The sequence below is a fragment of the Salmo trutta genome, chromosome 18, assembly GCF_901001165.1.
Source record: "Salmo trutta chromosome 18, fSalTru1.1, whole genome shotgun sequence".
Taxonomy (NCBI): Eukaryota; Metazoa; Chordata; class Actinopteri; order Salmoniformes; family Salmonidae; genus Salmo; species Salmo trutta.
The window spans coordinates 41,549,335-41,567,852 of NC_042974.1; the positions used below are offsets into that span (position 1 = coordinate 41,549,335).

The following is an 18,518-nucleotide window of genomic DNA, read 5'->3' on the forward strand; positions in this document are numbered from 1 at the left end:
ATGGCGACTGCATGGCAGTGTGCTCGATTTTATACACCTGTCAGCAACGATCACTTAGAAATGTCCTTGTTTTTGAAAGAAAAACACTTGTTTTTTTTCCCATTTTAAAACTAGACACTAATGTACTTGTTCTCTTGCTCAGTTGTGCACAGGGGCCTCCCACTCCTCTTTCTATTCTGGTTAGAGCCAGTTTGCACTGTTCTGTGAAGGAAGTAGTACACAGTGTTGTACGAGATCTTCAGTTTCTTGGCAATTTCTCACATGGAATAGCCTTCATTTCTCAGAACAAGAATAGACTGACGTGTTTCAGAAGAAAGTGCTTTGTTTCTGGCCATTTTGAGCCTGTGATCGAATCCACAAATGCTGATGCTCCAGATACTCAGTCCATCACTCTCCTACTTGGTCAAATAGCCCTTACACAGCCTGCAGGAGTGTTGAGTCATTGTCCTGTTGAAAAACAAATGATCGTCCCACTAAGCGCCCACCAGATGGGATGGTGTATCGCTTCAGAATGCTGTGGAAACCATGCTGGTTAAGTGTGCCTTGAATTCTAAATAAAAGACTGACATTGTCACCAGCAAAGAACCATCACAACTCCTTATCTGTTCTTCACACTTGCGGAGATCATTCATTCACCTACTCTGCATCTCACAAAGACACGGCAGTTGGAACCAAAATCTAAAATTTGGACTCATCAGACCAATGGACAGATTTCCACTGGTCTAATGTCCATTGCTGGTGTTTCTTGGCCCACGCAAGTTTCTTCTTCCTATTGGTGTCCTGAGTAGTGGTTTCTTTGCAGCAATTAGACCATGAAGGCCTGATTTCAGTCTCTGAACAGTTGATATTGATGTCTGTTACTTGAACTCTGTTACTTGAATGTGTCTGTTACTTGCAGCCCACTTTATTTGGGCTGCAATTTCTGAGGTGCAGGAAACTCTAACGAACCTATCCTCTGCAGCAGATGTAACTCTGGGTCTTCCTTTCCTGTGGCGGTCCTCATGAGAGCCAGTTTCATCATAGCGCTTGATAGTTTTTGCGACTGCACTTAAAGAAACATTGAAAGTTCTTAATGTTCTGTATTTACTGACCATGTCTTAAAGTAATGATGGACTGTCGTTTCTCTTTGCTTATTTGAGCTGTTCTTGCCATAATATGGACTTGGTCTTTTACCAAATAGGGCTATCTTCTGTATACCACCCCTACCTTGTCACAACACAACTGATTGGCTCAAACGCATTAAGAAGGAAATAAGTTTTAACATGGCACACCTATTACTTGAATTGCATTCCAGGTGACTACCTCATGAAGCTGGTTGAGAGAATGCCAAGAGTGTGCAAAGCTGTCATCGAGGCAAAGGGTGGCTACTTTGAAGAATCTCAAATATTAAATACATTTTGATTTGCTTAACACTTTTATGGTTACCCCATGATTCCATAAGTGTTATTTCATAGTTTTGATGTCTTCACTATTGTTCTACAATGTAGAAAATAGTACAAATAAAGAAACCCTTTTACTGGTACTTATATGTATGTATGTATGTATGTATGTATCAATGTATGTATCAATGTATGTATCTTTTTTTTATGGTGATCATAATTCCGTAAGATATCCAGAATATAAGAGTGACGCGGCAGACTATTTCTCTGCAGGAGTGCGAGTACATATACTGTAGTCTCGTGTATGTGTGTGGAGATGTTATTGCCGTAGATGGCCACAGACCCCTCCAGTCACCCAGGCCTGATGCTGGGTCAGATGTCTGAGGGTTTGGCCCCGATCCGATGATGCCGTGCAGAGGCATGTTATTTTCTTATGCGTTTTTGACCTACTTACGCAGTTCCTATTGAATTCCACTTGCTTTCTTCCGATTTCTGGCCATTGTTGACTCTAGCGCACCAACACTAGAGGGAAGGGGAACTGGCCATTCTCTGCCAGAGGCATGCTTTAAAACACAATAAATAGAGATTCAGTTCTACTGAAGGTCCTTCTGCAGAATGTCTTTAGAAAATATGGCTTAATGTTCGTTTTTTTTTGCCTAAATATGAAACCTGTTAAGAGGAATGCAGGAATAAATTGAGTCTTTAGGGCTATATCATAATCTATTTCTACACAATCTCAATCCTGTCAGGTCCTGTGGAACTACAGTAGGGTGCATTTTCTATTGTGAATGTTAGACTGTAAAATGCAGGTAGACCATGGTACCATGGTTGTTGGTGTGACTCAGAGCTGCTGCAGGCTCAGTGCTGTCACCCACAGTGGATGAGCAGCTTTCTGTTAGGCCTAGGCTGTCAACTACTCTCTTTGTTAGGGCCTTAATGAAACGTGGAATACAGTGAAAGGTGTTTTGCTGCTGAGGCTGAACGTCTGATGACAGGATCTATGGTGGGATGGGATTAGATGAAAGGACTCTAAACACGAGGTAAGCACTTGGAGTGGGTGTGTGTGCTCACCAAAAGCAGCTGAAGAAACAGAAGCATAACGTGAGTTTTATTCCATGCTCGAAGCTAGCTGCTCAAGCCTCTGATTTCAACATGCATATCACAGGACGCATAGAACAGAACAGTGATAATAATTCCTACAAGCAGCAAAGCCAGTACAGATCGCTAATCTAGCAGGCCATAAGTGGACCAAGGAGACTGGAAAGCATCTCCACTCATCTGAAGAATGTACAGGTCTCTTCAAAGCTTTGTGTGACACATTCTTTATTCCTCACCGACCAGGAGCTTGCAGGACTCAAGTACCAACCTGTATTTTGGTTGCATTGCCTGTCTAATGTAGTGTTACAATCACGCAAACCCATTAACAGTCGAATATGTTGTCAGATGAGCTCTAGTTGCTGCTAATTCTGGGTTGAGGGGGTTTGAAGTCCGTCTAGTCAGACAGAGCGAGGAAAGGAATCTTTTGGCCTGTTGCTCACTTAACCTCTGGTTGTCTGGATTTGCTCTGTTTATAAAGAGCTGGTGGAACTAAAGCAAGGCAGCTCTACAGTTAGAGATTTGCATGTCATAGGGGAGCTTATTGTGAGGTCATTTGTAGGTTGTGTTTTTGGTCCTACTTTGTATATTTTCAGTTGAGCTATGTTTGTTGTCCTGAGGAAAGAGTTGCTCTGTCACAGTTGAAGTTGTAAAATAACACACAGGCGTTTTTGTTTTTTCCACTCAAGTTCATTGACTTGCCTCTGAAGGAAAATGTATGCTTGGTTCTTTTTTTCCAAGTACAAATTAGGTTGTTGTCATATGATCAAAAAGACAGAAGACATACTCACACACTATCATTTCAATTGTTCATTACACATAGAAATAAATTCTCCTCACCTGCAGAGTCTGAATAGCTCGTAAGAATGTCAAATATAATCCACTATGCACTGTTTATAATTTGGTAATTAACCACGCCCCCAACCCACACAGGCAGAAGTAAACAAGCTGACCTGACCCGGTAAGGACAGAGGTCCATGGATTCCTATCTGCTGGGTAAACATCTTGTTTTGTACTAACCAATGAGTTACATGGCCTAAGTAAAAATTCTGGTTTTTCAAGACGACTTTAGAGAAAACAGAAATAAATATAGCAGTGAGCAGCAATAAACGGGATACATAGGGTGACACAAAGCAAGCACTTTAGTTCCTACATGATATCTTCCTTTATGTGCAGTCAGTGAAGGCATTACCATGTTTATCTCTCAAATTGTTGAGGTTTACTTTATTGAAATCAAAAGCATATTTAGGATCGTGTTAGAGCACAATCCATTGTACAACAAACCTATTCACACACTATAGCAATTGATTTATTTTTTTAAATTTTTTTTATTTCACCTTTATTTAACCAGGTAGGCAAGTTGAGAACAAGTTCTCATTTACAATTGCGACCTGGCCAAGATAAAGCAAAGCAGTTCGACAACATACAACAACACAGAGTTACACATGGAGTAAAACAACATACAATCAATGATGCAGTAGAAAAAAATAAGACTATATACAATGTGAGCAAATGATGTGAGATAAGGGAGGTAAAGGCAAAAAATGTCAAGGTGGCAAAGTAAATAAAGTATAGCAAGAAAAACACTGGAATGGTAGATTTGTAGTTTGAAGAAAGTTCAAAGTTAAAATATAAATAATATGGTGCAAAGGAGCAAAATAAATAAAATAAATAAATACAGTAGGGGAAGAGGTAGTAGTTTGGGCTAAATTATAGATGGGCTATGTACAGGTGCAGTGATCTGTGAGCTGCTCTGACAGCTGGTGCTTAAAGCTAGTGAGGGAGATAAGTGTTTTTTATTCAAGACATTCACAGCAATTTAGAATAAAATGTTGGTATTTGTTCATTTGCACACTAGCAATAAACTAATATACAGTGCATTCAGAAAGTATTTGGACCCCTTGACTTTTTCCACATTTTGTTACATTACAGCCTCATTCTAAAATGTATTAAATGTTTTCCTCATCATTTTACACAATGCCCCATAATGACAGTGAAAACAGGTTTTTGGACATTTTTGCAAAAATATTAAAAATAATAAACATTCCTTATTTACATAAGTATTTAGACCCTTTGCTTTGAGACTTGAAACTGAGCTCAGGTGCATCCTGTTTCCATTGATAATGCTTGAGATGTTTCTACAACTTGATTGGAGTCCACCTGTGGTAAATTCAATTGATTGGACATGATTTGGAAAGGCACACACCTGTCTATATAAGGTCCCACAGTTCACAATGCATGTCAGAGCAAAAACCAAGCCATGAGGTCGAAGGAATTGTCCGTAGAGCTCCGAGACAGGATTGTGTCAAGGCACAGATCTGGGGAAGGCTACCAAAAAATGTCTGCAGCATTGAAGATCCCCAAGAACACAGTTGGCTCCATTCGTAAATGGAAGAAGTTTGGAACCACCAAGACTCTTCCTAGAGTTGGCCACCTGGCTGAACTGAGCAAGTGGTGGAGAAGGGCCTTGGTCAGGGAGGTGACCAAGAGCCCGATGGTCACTTTGACAGAGCTCCAGAGTTCCTCTGTGGAGATGGGAGAACCTTCCAGAAGGACAACGGTCTCTGCAGCACTCCACCAATCAGGCCTTTATAGGAGTGGCCAGACGGAAGCCGCTCCTCAATAAAAGGCACATGACAGCCCGCTTGGAGTTTGCCAAAAGGCACGTAAAGACTCAGATCATGAGAAACAAGATCCTCTGGTCTGAATGCCAAGCGTCACATCTGGAGGAAACCTGGCACCATCCCTACGGTGATGCATGGTGGCAGCATCAGGCTGTGGGGATGTTTTTCAGAGGCAAGCACTGGGAGACTAGTCAGGATCGAGGGAAAGATGATTGGAGCAAAGTACAGAGATCCTTGGATGATAACCTTCTCTAGAGCGCTCAGCACCTCAGACAGGGACGAAGGTTCATCTAACAGGACAACGACCCTAAGCACACAGCCAAGAAAACGCAGGAGTGGCTTCGGGACAAGTCTCTGAATGTCCTTGAGTAGCCCAGCCAGAGTGTGTGGCATCATACCCAAGAAGACTCGAGGCTGTAATCGCTGCCAAAGGTGCTTCAACAAAGTGCTGAGTAAAGGGTCTGAATACTTATGTTAAAGTGATTATTTCTTTCCTTCAGTTTAATTTTTATTTGTAATAAATTTGCAAACAATTCTTAACCTGTTTTTGCTTTGTTATTATGGGGTATTGTGTGTAGGTTGATGGGGGGGACTGACTATGTAATCCATTTTAGAATAAGGCTTTAAATTGAGATTTTGTGTCATTGGACTACACACACTTTTTATTACATGTAATAAAAAATGTAAAACTTTAACAAGTCGCATGGACTCTGTGTAGAATAGTTGTTTGACATGATTTTTGAATGACTACCTCTGTACCCCATTTAACCAATTTATCTGTAAGGTCCCTCAGTCAAGAAGTGACTTCACAAAAAAGGGAACCTATTGGTGGATGGGTAAAAAATATAAAAGCAATACATTGAATATCCATTTGAGCATGATGAATTTATTAATTACACTTTGGATAATGTATTAATACACCCAGTCACTACAAAGATACAGGTATCCTTCCTAACTCAGTTGCCGGAGAGCAAGGAAACCGCTGGTGACTTTAAAACAGAGTTTAATGGCTCTGATAGGAAAAACTGAGGATGGGTCAGTAACATTGTAAACTCAGCAAAAAAACACAGTCTTCTCACTGTCAACTGTGTTTTTTTGTCAGCAAACTTAAGGTGTAAATATTTGTATGAACATAAGATTCAACTGAGACAGACAGAAATGTGACAAACTGGAATAATGTGTCTCTGGAAAAAAAGGGGGGGGTGTAAAAATCCAAAGTAACAGTCAGTATCTGGTGTGGCCACCAGCTGCATTAAGTACTGCAGTGCATCTCCTCCTCATGGACTGCACCAGATTTGCCAGTTCTTACTGTGAGATGTTACCCCACTCTTCCACCAAGGCACCTGCAAGTTCGCGGACATTTCTGGGGGGAATTGCCCTAGCCCTCACTATCCAATCCAACAAGTCCCAGACATGCTCAATGGGATTGAGATTCAGGCTCTTCGCTGGCCATGGCAGAACACTGACATTCCTGTCTTGCAGGAAATCACGCACAGAACGAGCAGTATGGCTGGTGGCATTGTCATGCTGGAGGGTCATGTCAGGATGAGCCTGCAGGAAGGGTACCACGTGAGGGGGGAGGATGTCTTCCCTGCAATGACGACAAGCTCAGTCCGATGATGCTGTGTGACACCGCCCCAGACCATGACAGACCCTCCACCTCCAAATCGATACTGCTCCAGAGTACAGACCTCGGTGTAACGCTCATTCCTTCGACGATAAACGCAAATCCAGCTATCACCCCTGGTGAGACAAAAGCGCGACTCGACAGTGAAGAGCACTTTTTTCCAGTCCTGTCTGGTCCAGCGACGGTGGGTTTGTGCCCGTAGGCAACGTTGTTGCCGGTGATGTCTGGTGAGGACCTGCCTTACAACAGGACTACAAGCCCTCAGTCCAGCCTCTCTCAGCCTATTGCGGACAGTCTGAGCACTGATGGAGGGATTGTGTGTTCCTGGTGTAACTGGCGCAGTTGTCGCCATCCTGTACCTGTCCGCAGGTGTGATGTTCGGATGTTCCGATCCTGTGCAGGTGTTACACGTGGTCTGCCACTGCAAGGACGATCAGCTGTCCGTCCTGTCTCCCTGTAGCGCTGTCTTAGGCGTCTCACAGTATGGACATTGCAATTTATTTCCCTAGCCACATCTGCAGTCCTCATGTTTCCTTGCAGCATGCCTAAGGCACATTCATGCAGATGAGCAGGCACCCTGGGCATCTTTCTTTTGGTGTTTTCCAGAGTCAGTAGAAAGGCCTCTTTTAGTGTCCTAAGTTTTCATAACTGTGACCTTAATTGCCTACTGTCTGTAAGCTTTTAGTTTCATTTCTTGGTGACAGGGGGCAGTATTCAGAAATTCAGATGAATAACGTGCCCAAATTAAACTGCCTGCTACTCTGGCCCAGAAGGTAGGATATTCATATTATTAGTAGATTTGGATAGAAAACACTCTGAAGTTTCTAAAACTGTTTGAATGATGTCTGTGAGTATAACAGAACTCATATGGCAGGCAAAAACCTGAGAAAAAATCCAACCAGGAAGTGACTTGTTTTTCTATCTAATCCCTATTCAAACAACAGTGTCTGTAGGGTCATTTTGCACTTCCTAAGGCTTCCACTAGATGTCAACAGTCTTTAGAACCTTGTTTTATGCTTCTACTGTTACTGGGCAGAGAATAGGAGCTGACTCAAGCCTGGGACCAACGAGTTGTTTACTGTGCCAGCACGTAGGCGCACCCTTCCTTTTTCCTCTGTAATGAATACGCTATTGTCCGGTTGGAATATTATCGAAGATTTACGGTAAAAAGACCCTAAAGATTGATTGAAAACATCGTTTGACATGTTTCTACGAGCGGTAATGGAACTATTTGACTTTTCGTCTCTGGTTTTGCGCTCTTGCGTTATGCCTTTGGATTAGTGATCTGAATGCACGAACAAAACGGAGGTATATGGACATCGAACAAAACAAACATTTCTTGTGGGAGTCCTGGGAGTGCATTCCGACGAAGATCAACAAAGGTAAGTGAAGATTTATAATACTAATTCTGAGTTTAGTTGACTCCAGAACTTGGCGGGTAACTGTATAGCTTGCTTTGATGGCTGAGCTCTGTACTCAGAATATTGAAAAAGGTGCTTTCGCCATAAAGCTATTTTAAAATCTGACACAGCGGTTGCATTAAGGAGAAGTGTATCTCTAATTCTTTCAATAACTGTTGTAAATTTTATTAATGTTTATGATGAGTATTTTTGTAAATTGATGTGCTCATTCACTGGAAGTTTTGGAGGGAATACATTTTCTGAACATCACGCGCCAATGTAAAATGGGGTTTATGGATATAAATATGAACTTTATCAAGCAAAACATACATGTATTGTATAACATTGAGTCCTGGGAGTGTCCTCTGATGATCATCAAAGGGTAGTGATTAATTTTAGCTGTATTTCTGTTTTTTGTGACGCCTCTCCTTGCTTGGAAAATGGCTGTGTGGTTTTTCTTGTTTAGGCGCTGTCCTAATATAATCTAATGTTATGCTTTCGCCGTAAAGCCCTATTGAAATCGGACACTGTGGTTGGATTAAGGAGAATCGTATCTTTTAAAATGGTGTATAATACTTGTATGTTTGAGAAATTTGAATTATGAGATTTTTGTTTTGAATTTGCCGCCCTGTTATTTCACTGGCTGTTGATGGTGTGTACTGCGGGTGGGACGCTAGTGTCAGAGGTTAACGACCGTTCCACAGGTGCATGTTCATTAATAGTTTATGGATCATTGAACCATGGGAAACAGTGTTTAAACACCTTTACAATGAATATCTGTGAAGTTATTTGGATTTTTACGAATGATCTTTGAAAGACAAGGTCCTGAAAAAGGGACGTTTTCTTTTTTTGCTGAGTTTAGTTACTCCACAATACTAACCTAATTGACAGAGTGTAAAGGAAGCCTGTACAGAATAAAAATATTCCAAAACATGACTCCTGTTTGCACTGAAGTAAATCTGCAAGAAATGTGGCAAAGAAATTAAATGTTTATCCTGAATACAAAGCATTATGTTTTGGGGCAAATCCAACACACATCATTGAGTACCACTCTCTATATATTTTCAAGCATGGTGGTGGCTTCATGTTACGGGTATGCTTGTCATTGACAAGGACTAGGGAGTTTTTTGGGGGATAGAAAGAAATGGAATAGAGCTAAGCACAGGCAAAATCCTAGAGGAAAACCTGATTGTCTACTTTCCAACAGACACTGGGAGACATTCACCTTTCAGCAGGACAAACTAGAACACAAGGCCAATTATACACTGGAGTTGCTTACCAAGACGACATTGAATGCTCCTGAGTGGCCTAGTTACAGTTTGACCTAAATTGGCTTGAAAATGGCTGTCTACAAATTATCAACTTGAAAGAGCTTGCAGGATTTAAAAGAATGTGCAAATAGTGTACAATCCCAAGTGTGCAAATCTCTCATAGCTATAATTGCTGCCTAAGGTGATTTTATGTAAATGAGATATTTCTGTGTTTCAGTACATTTTTAGTTCAGGCTGTAACACAACAAAATGTGGAATAAGTCAAGGGGTATGAATACTTTTCTGAAGGCGCTGCATGTAATAGAATGAACAGTACCTGTCAAATAAATACAAATCAAACAAACCACATCCATCAATGGGAAGATCTTCAGCTCTTGTTTATTTCTGCGTGTCTGTAGAGTCACTCCCCATTCTGCACCACCCATCTCTGCTTTCCAGTCTTATAAAAGGCAGACTGTTGAATCTCCCTCCAATACCATGTACACTTGGGCTAGGCAGTAAACATTTTCCTGACACTCCTGGAAAGCCGGTATGCGTTGAAGGGCTGTTAGGGCCTTTCAGTGGCCGGTGGCAGAACTTGTACAGACAGCCGGCGGTATCCACCCGCTTCTGGATCTCTTTCTCCCTGTGGTGCTTGGCCAGTAGCCCATCAATAGCCATTGGCCGTGGCCTTGGTCCAGGACGAACTCCTATCTTGTTGCCGGCCAGGGAGTAGCTTTCAGGGGCAGTGGTGGCGTGGCTGGCAGAGGTCTGCGCTGCTGGGGCTGGATCGTTCTCAGCAGGGAGGAGAGCAGAATGTCATGCATGTCCGTCCTCTCCTGAGATAGACAAAGAACTACCTTAAGTGATAATAATCACACAGCTAAATTACGTGAGTGGCGGAGAGGTAACTGTGATCATGTCGCTATGCTGTTATTTTTTTGTGTTCAGTCACTAGGCACATGGAGCTTTTTTACATTTGTCTTTTTGTAAACGTTTAACTTGCTTTATCATGTGTGTTAGTAATGTGCGGTTTGACTCGAGAAAACAATGCATTAAAAATGAAGTATGAGGACACTGCTTCAAATGAGTGGATTTGGGTATTTCAGCCACACCTGTTGCTGACAGGTGTATAAAATTGAGCACACAGCCATGTAATCTCCCTAGACAAACATTGGCAGTAGAATGGCCTGTACTGAAGAGCTCTGACTTTCAATGTGGCACCGTCATAGAATGCCACCTTTCCAACAAGTCAGTTTGTCACATTTCTGCATGCTAGAGCTGCCCCGGTCTACTGTGTTTGTTATTGTGAATTAGAAACGTCTAGGAGCAACAATGGCTAAGCCGCAAAGTTGTAGGCCACACAAGCTCACAGGACAGGGCCGCCGAGAGCTGAAGAACATAAATCTTCTGTCCTCGGTTGCAACACTCACTACAGAGTTCCAAACTGCCTCTGGAATCAATGTCAGCACAAGAATTGTTTGTCGGGAGCTTCATGAAATGGGTTTCCGTGGCCAAGCAGCCGCACACAAGCCTAAGATCACTATGTGAAATGCCAAGCATCGGCTGGAGTGGTGTAAAGATCGCCGCCATTGGACTGTGGAGCAATGGAAACGCGTTCTCTGGAGTGATGAATCACACTTCACCATTTGGCAGTCCGACAGACGAATCTGGGATTGGCGGATGCCAGGAGAACGCTACATGCCCCAATGCTTAGTGAAAACTAGACATTTAGGTGGAGGAGGAATAATGGTCTGGGGCTGTTTTTCGTTGTTCGGGCTAGGGGGGGGGCAGATACTTTTGGCCACGTAGTATAGAATTTTTGTACAATTCATATGAAGCTACATGTAAGCTAAGTGTACAAGCACCAATACATGCCAATTACCAAATGCTTTTGGGAACTTGGGCAGAAATGGTTTACATCGATCCACTGAGGCAAAAGCAGAGATGAAAGCACTTTACCGACGTCAACTAGATTTAAGCATTCATTCTTTCGATGTATGACATTTTCTGGTGAGCATGGTTTATTTAGTCTTCTAGGGCAACAGGTAATGACAGAAGAAAAGCTGCATGTACTGTATCTGAATATATTTACGGGTTGGGTGCGATTTGTGAATGAGTTATTTGCCATTCTGGGCGTGTGAACAAACAGCTGACCCGCAAATCGTGTGTGTGTGATATTGTGACTGTGTGTCAACCTGACCATGTCCTTGAAGTAGGACATTCGGTAATTAGCTTTGGCATCAAATACTATCGAAAGTACAGTTAAAGGATATTAAACATTCAGATCTGGATTGACAAGTAGGCTAAATCATGTGAAGTTACAACCTCTAGGGCTTAGTCTACACAAGTTGAATAAAGGATGCAAGTGTGTAAGCACCTCTTAACCATTGTGGTTGTGCATTCTTGCATATTATTGTTCAACGCGAGGGTAGACTAAGCCTGTAATGTATATGCTCCTATTCGTATTAGTCACTAAATCTAAATATGACCTTGAGTGATCTAACATTTCCCCAATAGGAAGTCATACCTTAAGCCAACACTTTTTTTTCCACTGGTATTTTCTGCTGGAGACAGGTGACTTGATGTCTGGGAATGGAAAACCTAGAGAAATTCAATATTAACAATAATTATGCATAACTTGAAAAGATATCCACACAGTAAATTATGTAGCCACATTTTATTAATGAAATTCATTTTGGATTAGTTATTTATCATAATAGTAATTTACAGGTGTTGTCCACAGCGCTTTCAAAGGTAGCAGTGACTGGTTTGCTGTGTGTTTTTAGAAACAAGTTTTTAATAGTTGGGAATTGAAAACGATTTATCTGTTTCTCAGTAATACTGTTAATAATGCGACCACGTGTATCTCATCTGATTGAGAATTGCCGACGATATCCATGTCTATTTTCTTTGGACCACATAATTCTATCTAGTGAGCGTACACACAACCTTTTAACGTATTTTACCAGGTCAAAAATAACATCACTTTTTCAAGGGAGACCTGGGCCCAGTTTCCCCGATAGCGGTGGAACTTAGGCTTTCAAGTGTTTAAAAAAAAAAAAAAAAAAAAAACATTTTTAACGATGCATCGTTCTTACATTGGCCAAAGATGTAACATGCGTTTCCCAAAACACCACGTAGCGTGAACGGTCTCTATGTGCGTCATTGGAGCATGATACTGATAGGCTCGAAAGAAAGGCAGAACTGCTCTCGGTTTCAGCTTTCTCCATTCAAACCTTAACATTATAATTAAGGTATCTCACAATACTGATGACGGATCAGCTCCTAGAGAGATATTACCACCTACAGCTGCAAATTGTGAGGAGGCTTATTCTAATGCTTACCCAATAAAAATCATTGCGCACATGTTAGGCTACACATCATGAAATATGAGACAAATTACAGACAGTAGCCTAGCTAGCCTACAAGTGGCAAAATATAACTCAATTGATTGCACATTAAATGTAAATTGATAGGATTGAAATAGGCCTATAGCCTACTGTATTTATATTTTAATGCAGTCATCTGTTTTCATTTGAAGCATGTTTTTATAAGTCACTTGTTTGTATCAATTGCAAGAACATTGGCAACTTTGTAGTCAACTTTGTTCTGAACTTATCAGCTGTCACAGAGACTGATAAACCATGTAATTCTATGTTTAGCAGAGCTCTTCTGTGTATAAAGTGACGCGGGAGGGCAAAAAAAGCATCTGACGACGTACTTAGACCACTCGTAGACCATATGAGGCAGGCATTAGATTATGGTCGCTTTCAAGTGCAACGTTAATAACGATGGTTTAGGGAAACAGCTCGGAGATTTACCGACGCGCCTACAAAGGATCTAACGATTAGCTTAGCCTTAAAGACATGCGCCAGTACTTTGACGACTAAGAAAGTATTTTATAAACCTCTTGCATTGGGCTGGATGTTTAGTTCACACATGCACAATTACTGTCTAACTCAATTAGACACAAAATCTCTAGTTTGAAACTACTATTTTCTTGAAGCTGTGCCGCGCCATTTCCCCGCACGTGGGCCAGCCCCATAGCAATTTGAGTTCTAGCCAATGAGCTTCAACCCCTTGCATTTGAGTGACAGCTAGCAAGAGGCCTAACCAGCATTTGCCAATGAGCGCGAGAGAGACACTTTTCGGGGACCACTTTTGGCTCATTAGTGCTACTTTCAGAACTACAGGCTAAAAAGTATACAGCCGTCCATCTGCGTGAATGTGTGGTGTGTCTCTGGAATGTTAATTTAACAATTTCCAGACCAATGAATAACAGAACAGTCACCTACATACCAGGTGACTGTCATTCAGTTATACTGTACCCCATATCAACCAACTAGCTTGTAGTGACAAGCCTACTTTGTCATTCATTATTGCTGTAACGTTACTGTAGACTACTGTACCCCACCCACATCAGCCAGTAGTTAGTGATACAATAGCTAGTTAGCTACAAAGAAACAATCAATGACATCGACAGATGTATAAAATAGAATCCTGGATATGCAATATCTCGCCATCTCCCAACCCAGAAAAGTTTTTTTTTTTTTTGCGTATGGACTTTTAGTCCATAAGCAGATTTTCTTATGATTTATTTTCAGCATTAGCGTTATATATTCAAAAAAGTAAATTAAGTTTCCTTATTTTTTTTAAGATATCAATGCCAATCTTAACATGGTTCATGGTAATGTCTTTGACCCTAGAAGGTTTCAAGTTGATGGGCCATTGGGGAAGTGGATTTATAAAAGGATTTTAAATGGACACATAAAATCTGATTTACTGATTTAAAAAATAAAGGTTTTTTTGTTTTTTTTAATCAATAACTCAACCATCTCTTAACCAATCCCTTACATTTTTCTCAAACTAAGTTAAGAGATGTGGTTGCAAAGCTATCGGTAATTTACCACAGTTACCGGATTCTTCAGTAATTTTGAGAATTAACAATCTATCGTAACTTTGGTAATTTATACTTAAATAACTTTTAAAACATGTATTCATATATAGTATTAATTTGTGTCCATATTTTCCATTAGTTTCTGGTAGATCGTATATTTCAAGAGAGAAAAATAATTCATGAAAAAAGCATCTAATTAATGATGGCATTATTTTCAATTAACTCTGCAACTCTTCCCGCTATTGACATTTTTCATAACTGCCACCAGTTTGACACCAAAACATTCACAACAAATACATATTGCCAGAGTAAAATAAATAAGTTTGTAAAATAACAAACTTTCACTAAGTTGGTTTATATTTATAAGTGTTTTACACCTTTGTCATTATTTATTTGAAAATCATTTAATTATTTCCATGTTTTACATAAATAATGCCACACAGAGGGACAGAAGTGCCACTAAATTTCTTGTGATAGATCAAATCCTTGAAAGATACCAAAATTCTGGTAGTTTACTGGTAAACATTAAACGTTTCCAGTAATATACCCTCTGTTTGCAACCCTAACCATGAGTCTACAAAACTAATTTGCTGTTATTTGGAAGTTTTTCAACAATTTTCCAAAATGGATGAAAATATATGCTGACAGACCTTATGGGTCCTTGAGGCAGATTTGTTCAGCATGATGAAGTACGCCTACATACCAAGTTTCAAGTCTCTAGGTCAAACAGACGGCGATATGAGGGTTTAAGTGAGACTGCTTATAACAGCGCCACCTATAGGCCAATCGGTGCCTTTCTTTTTGACCAAGTTACTCATGGCCTCTAGTTTCTGTGCCAAATTAGAAAAATGTCAAGAAAAAAATATTTATTCTAAGAATAACAACTGAGTGGGACAGTTATGGTCTTGTTTGTGAGGAAGGATTTTTTTTTTTTAAATGCGTACATGTGTGATTGAAGATATCTCTTTTCCTTTCGCTCTCTGCCTCCTTTCGCTCTCTCTCTCTCTTTCAGGGAGGAAAAGAGTGAGCAGCTGCTGGACTGTAGACAGGAGCTGGACAATATGGAGACTGAGAACAAGAGGATTCAGCAAGAGGTATTGGACAAAACAAATCTAGCTACTACAGCACAAAGAATTTCCAACTGCATTAGAAAGATGAAACTAGCACAACATATAGTCCAGCATAACACATTACCATCCAACCCCAGAGCAGACTGAGACCTCACTAGGTGTGGCACAGAATAGGTCAACACAGCTGAGTAATCACCGGGAGTCAATTGCAGCTGATGTCAGAGCTCCCAGTCCATGTCACATTACACAATTTAGCACCAGCATGACTCCACTTAATAGACTAATACACACAGTCTGCCTTGGACCAACATGTCTCTTCTGATCTCCAGCTACACACTTTCACACAGAAACTACGCACTGGCCATGCTGCTGAGCTATGCTAGGCATCAATCCAGATTTACAAGCCTGTCACACAGAGCTTGCCCGCCGACAACTGGACAAAAGCTCCACCTATAAGACATGTCACCTGTTGTGCCCTGACTGTTCTCAAGGTTATACCACACATCAAACCATCTCCACCACCTCCTATTTGACATTCTTAATCATGAGGTTAATGCCCTTAACCAATTAGTGGCTGAGCTATCTATAGTTTGGCTGTCTCCTTAGATGTAGGCAAAGATGTTCTTTTATTTATAGTCTTTGCTGTAAACATGATTTGCAGCGCTAGTAAGTAAGGGACCACAGCAACAGCATGGCAGAGGTGCTTGTGTGTGTGTGGGGGGTCATATCAAATCCCCTTTCCAGAGAAGATTACTGGCTAATGACCCTATTGACTAAGAGGAGCTTTAGTCTGTCCCTGTGTGTGTGTGTGTGTGTGTGTGTGTGCGTGTCTACCTACTCAATCTATGGTGTGTTTGTTTACCAATATTAATTATGCCTGTGCGTAATGCATGTACATTGAGTGTATAAAACATTAGGAACACCTGCTCTTTCCATGACATAGCTTTCACCTGGTCAGTCTATGATCCCTTATTGATGTCACCTGTTAAATCCACTTCAATCAGTGTAGATGAAGGGGAGACAGGTTGCGTAAGGATTTTTAAGCCTTGAGACATGGATTGTGTATGTGTGCCTTTCAGAGGGTGAATGGGCAAGACAAAAGACTCAAGTGCCTTTGAATGGGGTATGGTAGTAGGTGCCAGGCGCATCGGTTTGCGTCAAGAACTGCAACGCTGCTGGGGTTTTCACGCTCAAAAGTTTCCCGTGTGTATCAAGAATGGTTCGCCACCCAAAGGATATCCAGCCAGCTTGACCAAACTGTGGGAACCATTGGAATCAACATGGGCCAGCATCCCTGTGGAACGCTTTCAACACCTTGTAGAGTCTATTCCCCGGCGAATTGAGGCTGTTCTGAGGTCAAAGGGGGGTGCAACTCAATGTTAGGAAGGTGTTCTTAATGTTTTGTACACTCAGGGGAAATGAGTCTGAAAACAAATATCTTGTATCTGTGTGACACTGACATGAAGTGTTTTGTTTGTCCCCTCCAGAGCCTGCAGTTGTTGTCAGACGCACGTTCTGCCAGGGCCTATCGTGACGAGCTGGACGTTCTGAGAGAGAAGGCCATCAGAGTGGACAAGCTGGAAAGTGAGGTGGGACGCTACAAGGAGAGGCTCCATGACATTGAGTTCTACAAAGCTAGAGTGGAGGTATGCCCGAACGAATCAATAGCAGTTCAGCACCCAACAAGCTTGACGTGTCAATGAAGCATCCATTGGGTGTAACATAAATGTATTGACTTGTTTCCCCAATGTTTGTTGAATGTTGTGAGCCCCGTGTATTAGAAGTGATAGGGCTGATGATGTTGCTCTCTGCTGGGCCCTACAGGAGCTGAAGGAGGACAACCAGGTTCTGCTGGAGACCAAGGCCATGCTTAAGGACCAACTAGAAGGAACCAGGGCTCGCTCTGACAAACTCCACGAACTGGAGAAAGAGAGCCTGCAGCTCAAATCCAAGCTCCACGACATGGAAATGGTGAGGGAAAGATTGAGAATGAAAGTCTGTGTTTTGTGTGGGATTAAAGTTAACAGACATGCTGGTATGTTTGTTTTGTATATTTTCTCTTTTTGGAACCATTTTGTAGGTTCTCTCTGAATAAAATCCCATATGCTGTACTGAATAGGTTCTCACTGTAAAAGCCAATTTATGCTTGATCCTGAAATGTGATCCAGAGGCTCTGTCCGGAGGGTGTGATACAATTGCGGAGGTTTACGGAGGCCAAATCAAGCTACGTACCCGCGTTGTCGTGCGCCTTCTAGATTTTGTAACAAACTGGAGGTCTCCGTATAGCTCTGCGTTGACATGATTGGTTGACGATAGGTGGGGGCGGTAGGTCCTGTATAAACACAAACTCACTTCCTTGACAACTTCCTTTACAACTGCTCCACAAAGCACAAGAAGTATGAATGCCCTGACTTCTACAGAGGCTGCATCGCAGTAAATGCTGTACTGTCAATGCAAACGCTGGAATTACCTTAAATCAGCTTTAAGGTTTAGTAAACTGTATAGCCATCCTGACAGTACGTTGTGTGTTTGTCTGTGCATCAGGAGCGGGACATGGACAGGAAGCGTATTGAGGAGCTGCTAGAGGAGAACCTGGTGCTAGAAATGGCCCAGAAACAGAGCATGGACGAGTCTCTCCACCTGGGCTGGGAGCTGGAGCAGCTCTCCAAGACCCCTGATCTGACAGAGGGTGAGCAGCAGTAGGCCTACTGGGGCTCTGGCTTCAACCCCGGCCCTGGCCCACCATATACATACACACACACACACACACACAACAGTTTGGATAGGGTTTATTTACACATGATTCGCTCCTGTAATTAATATTTAATGAATCCGAGACCCAGATTAGCAACAGGCCTGGATTTGGAATAATGTTTAACTGGTCTTGGATCAGGATCAACCCTGTGTGTTTCCTCAGTAACTACAGTACTGATATAGATCTACATTTAGGGATGTCCCATACTTCCTCTTCCCATTGGGAAGTTCCCCAACACTATAACAGTACCTTTTAGCATATCAAATCAAATTGTATTGGTCACATACACGTGATTAGCAGATGTTATTGCGGGTGCAGCGAAATGTTTGTGCTTCTAGTTCCAACAGTGCAGCAATATCTAACAAGTAATATCTAACAATTTCACAACATAACACACAAATCAAAAATCTAAGTAAAG

General features: G+C 41.5%; 1 protein-coding gene across 8 annotated transcripts in view; it reads left to right on the forward strand.

The window, feature by feature from the left end:
* The window catches only part of LOC115153307 (girdin), an 87,525-nt gene that overhangs the window by 44,391 nt on the left and 24,616 nt on the right, over nucleotides 1-18,518 (forward strand). For 7 of the 8 annotated variants that reach the window (XM_029698611.1, XM_029698612.1, XM_029698615.1 and 4 more), the window contains exons 9-12: nucleotides 15,288-15,369; nucleotides 16,833-16,991; nucleotides 17,170-17,316; nucleotides 17,890-18,034. In XM_029698611.1, the coding sequence (XP_029554471.1) occupies nucleotides 15,288-15,369; nucleotides 16,833-16,991; nucleotides 17,170-17,316; nucleotides 17,890-18,034 (533 nt within the window). Of the gene's footprint in view, nucleotides 1-3,422; nucleotides 3,471-15,287; nucleotides 15,370-16,832; nucleotides 16,992-17,169; nucleotides 17,317-17,889; nucleotides 18,035-18,518 lie in introns of those variants that run through there. The other variant, XM_029698618.1, reaches the window with a different exon arrangement.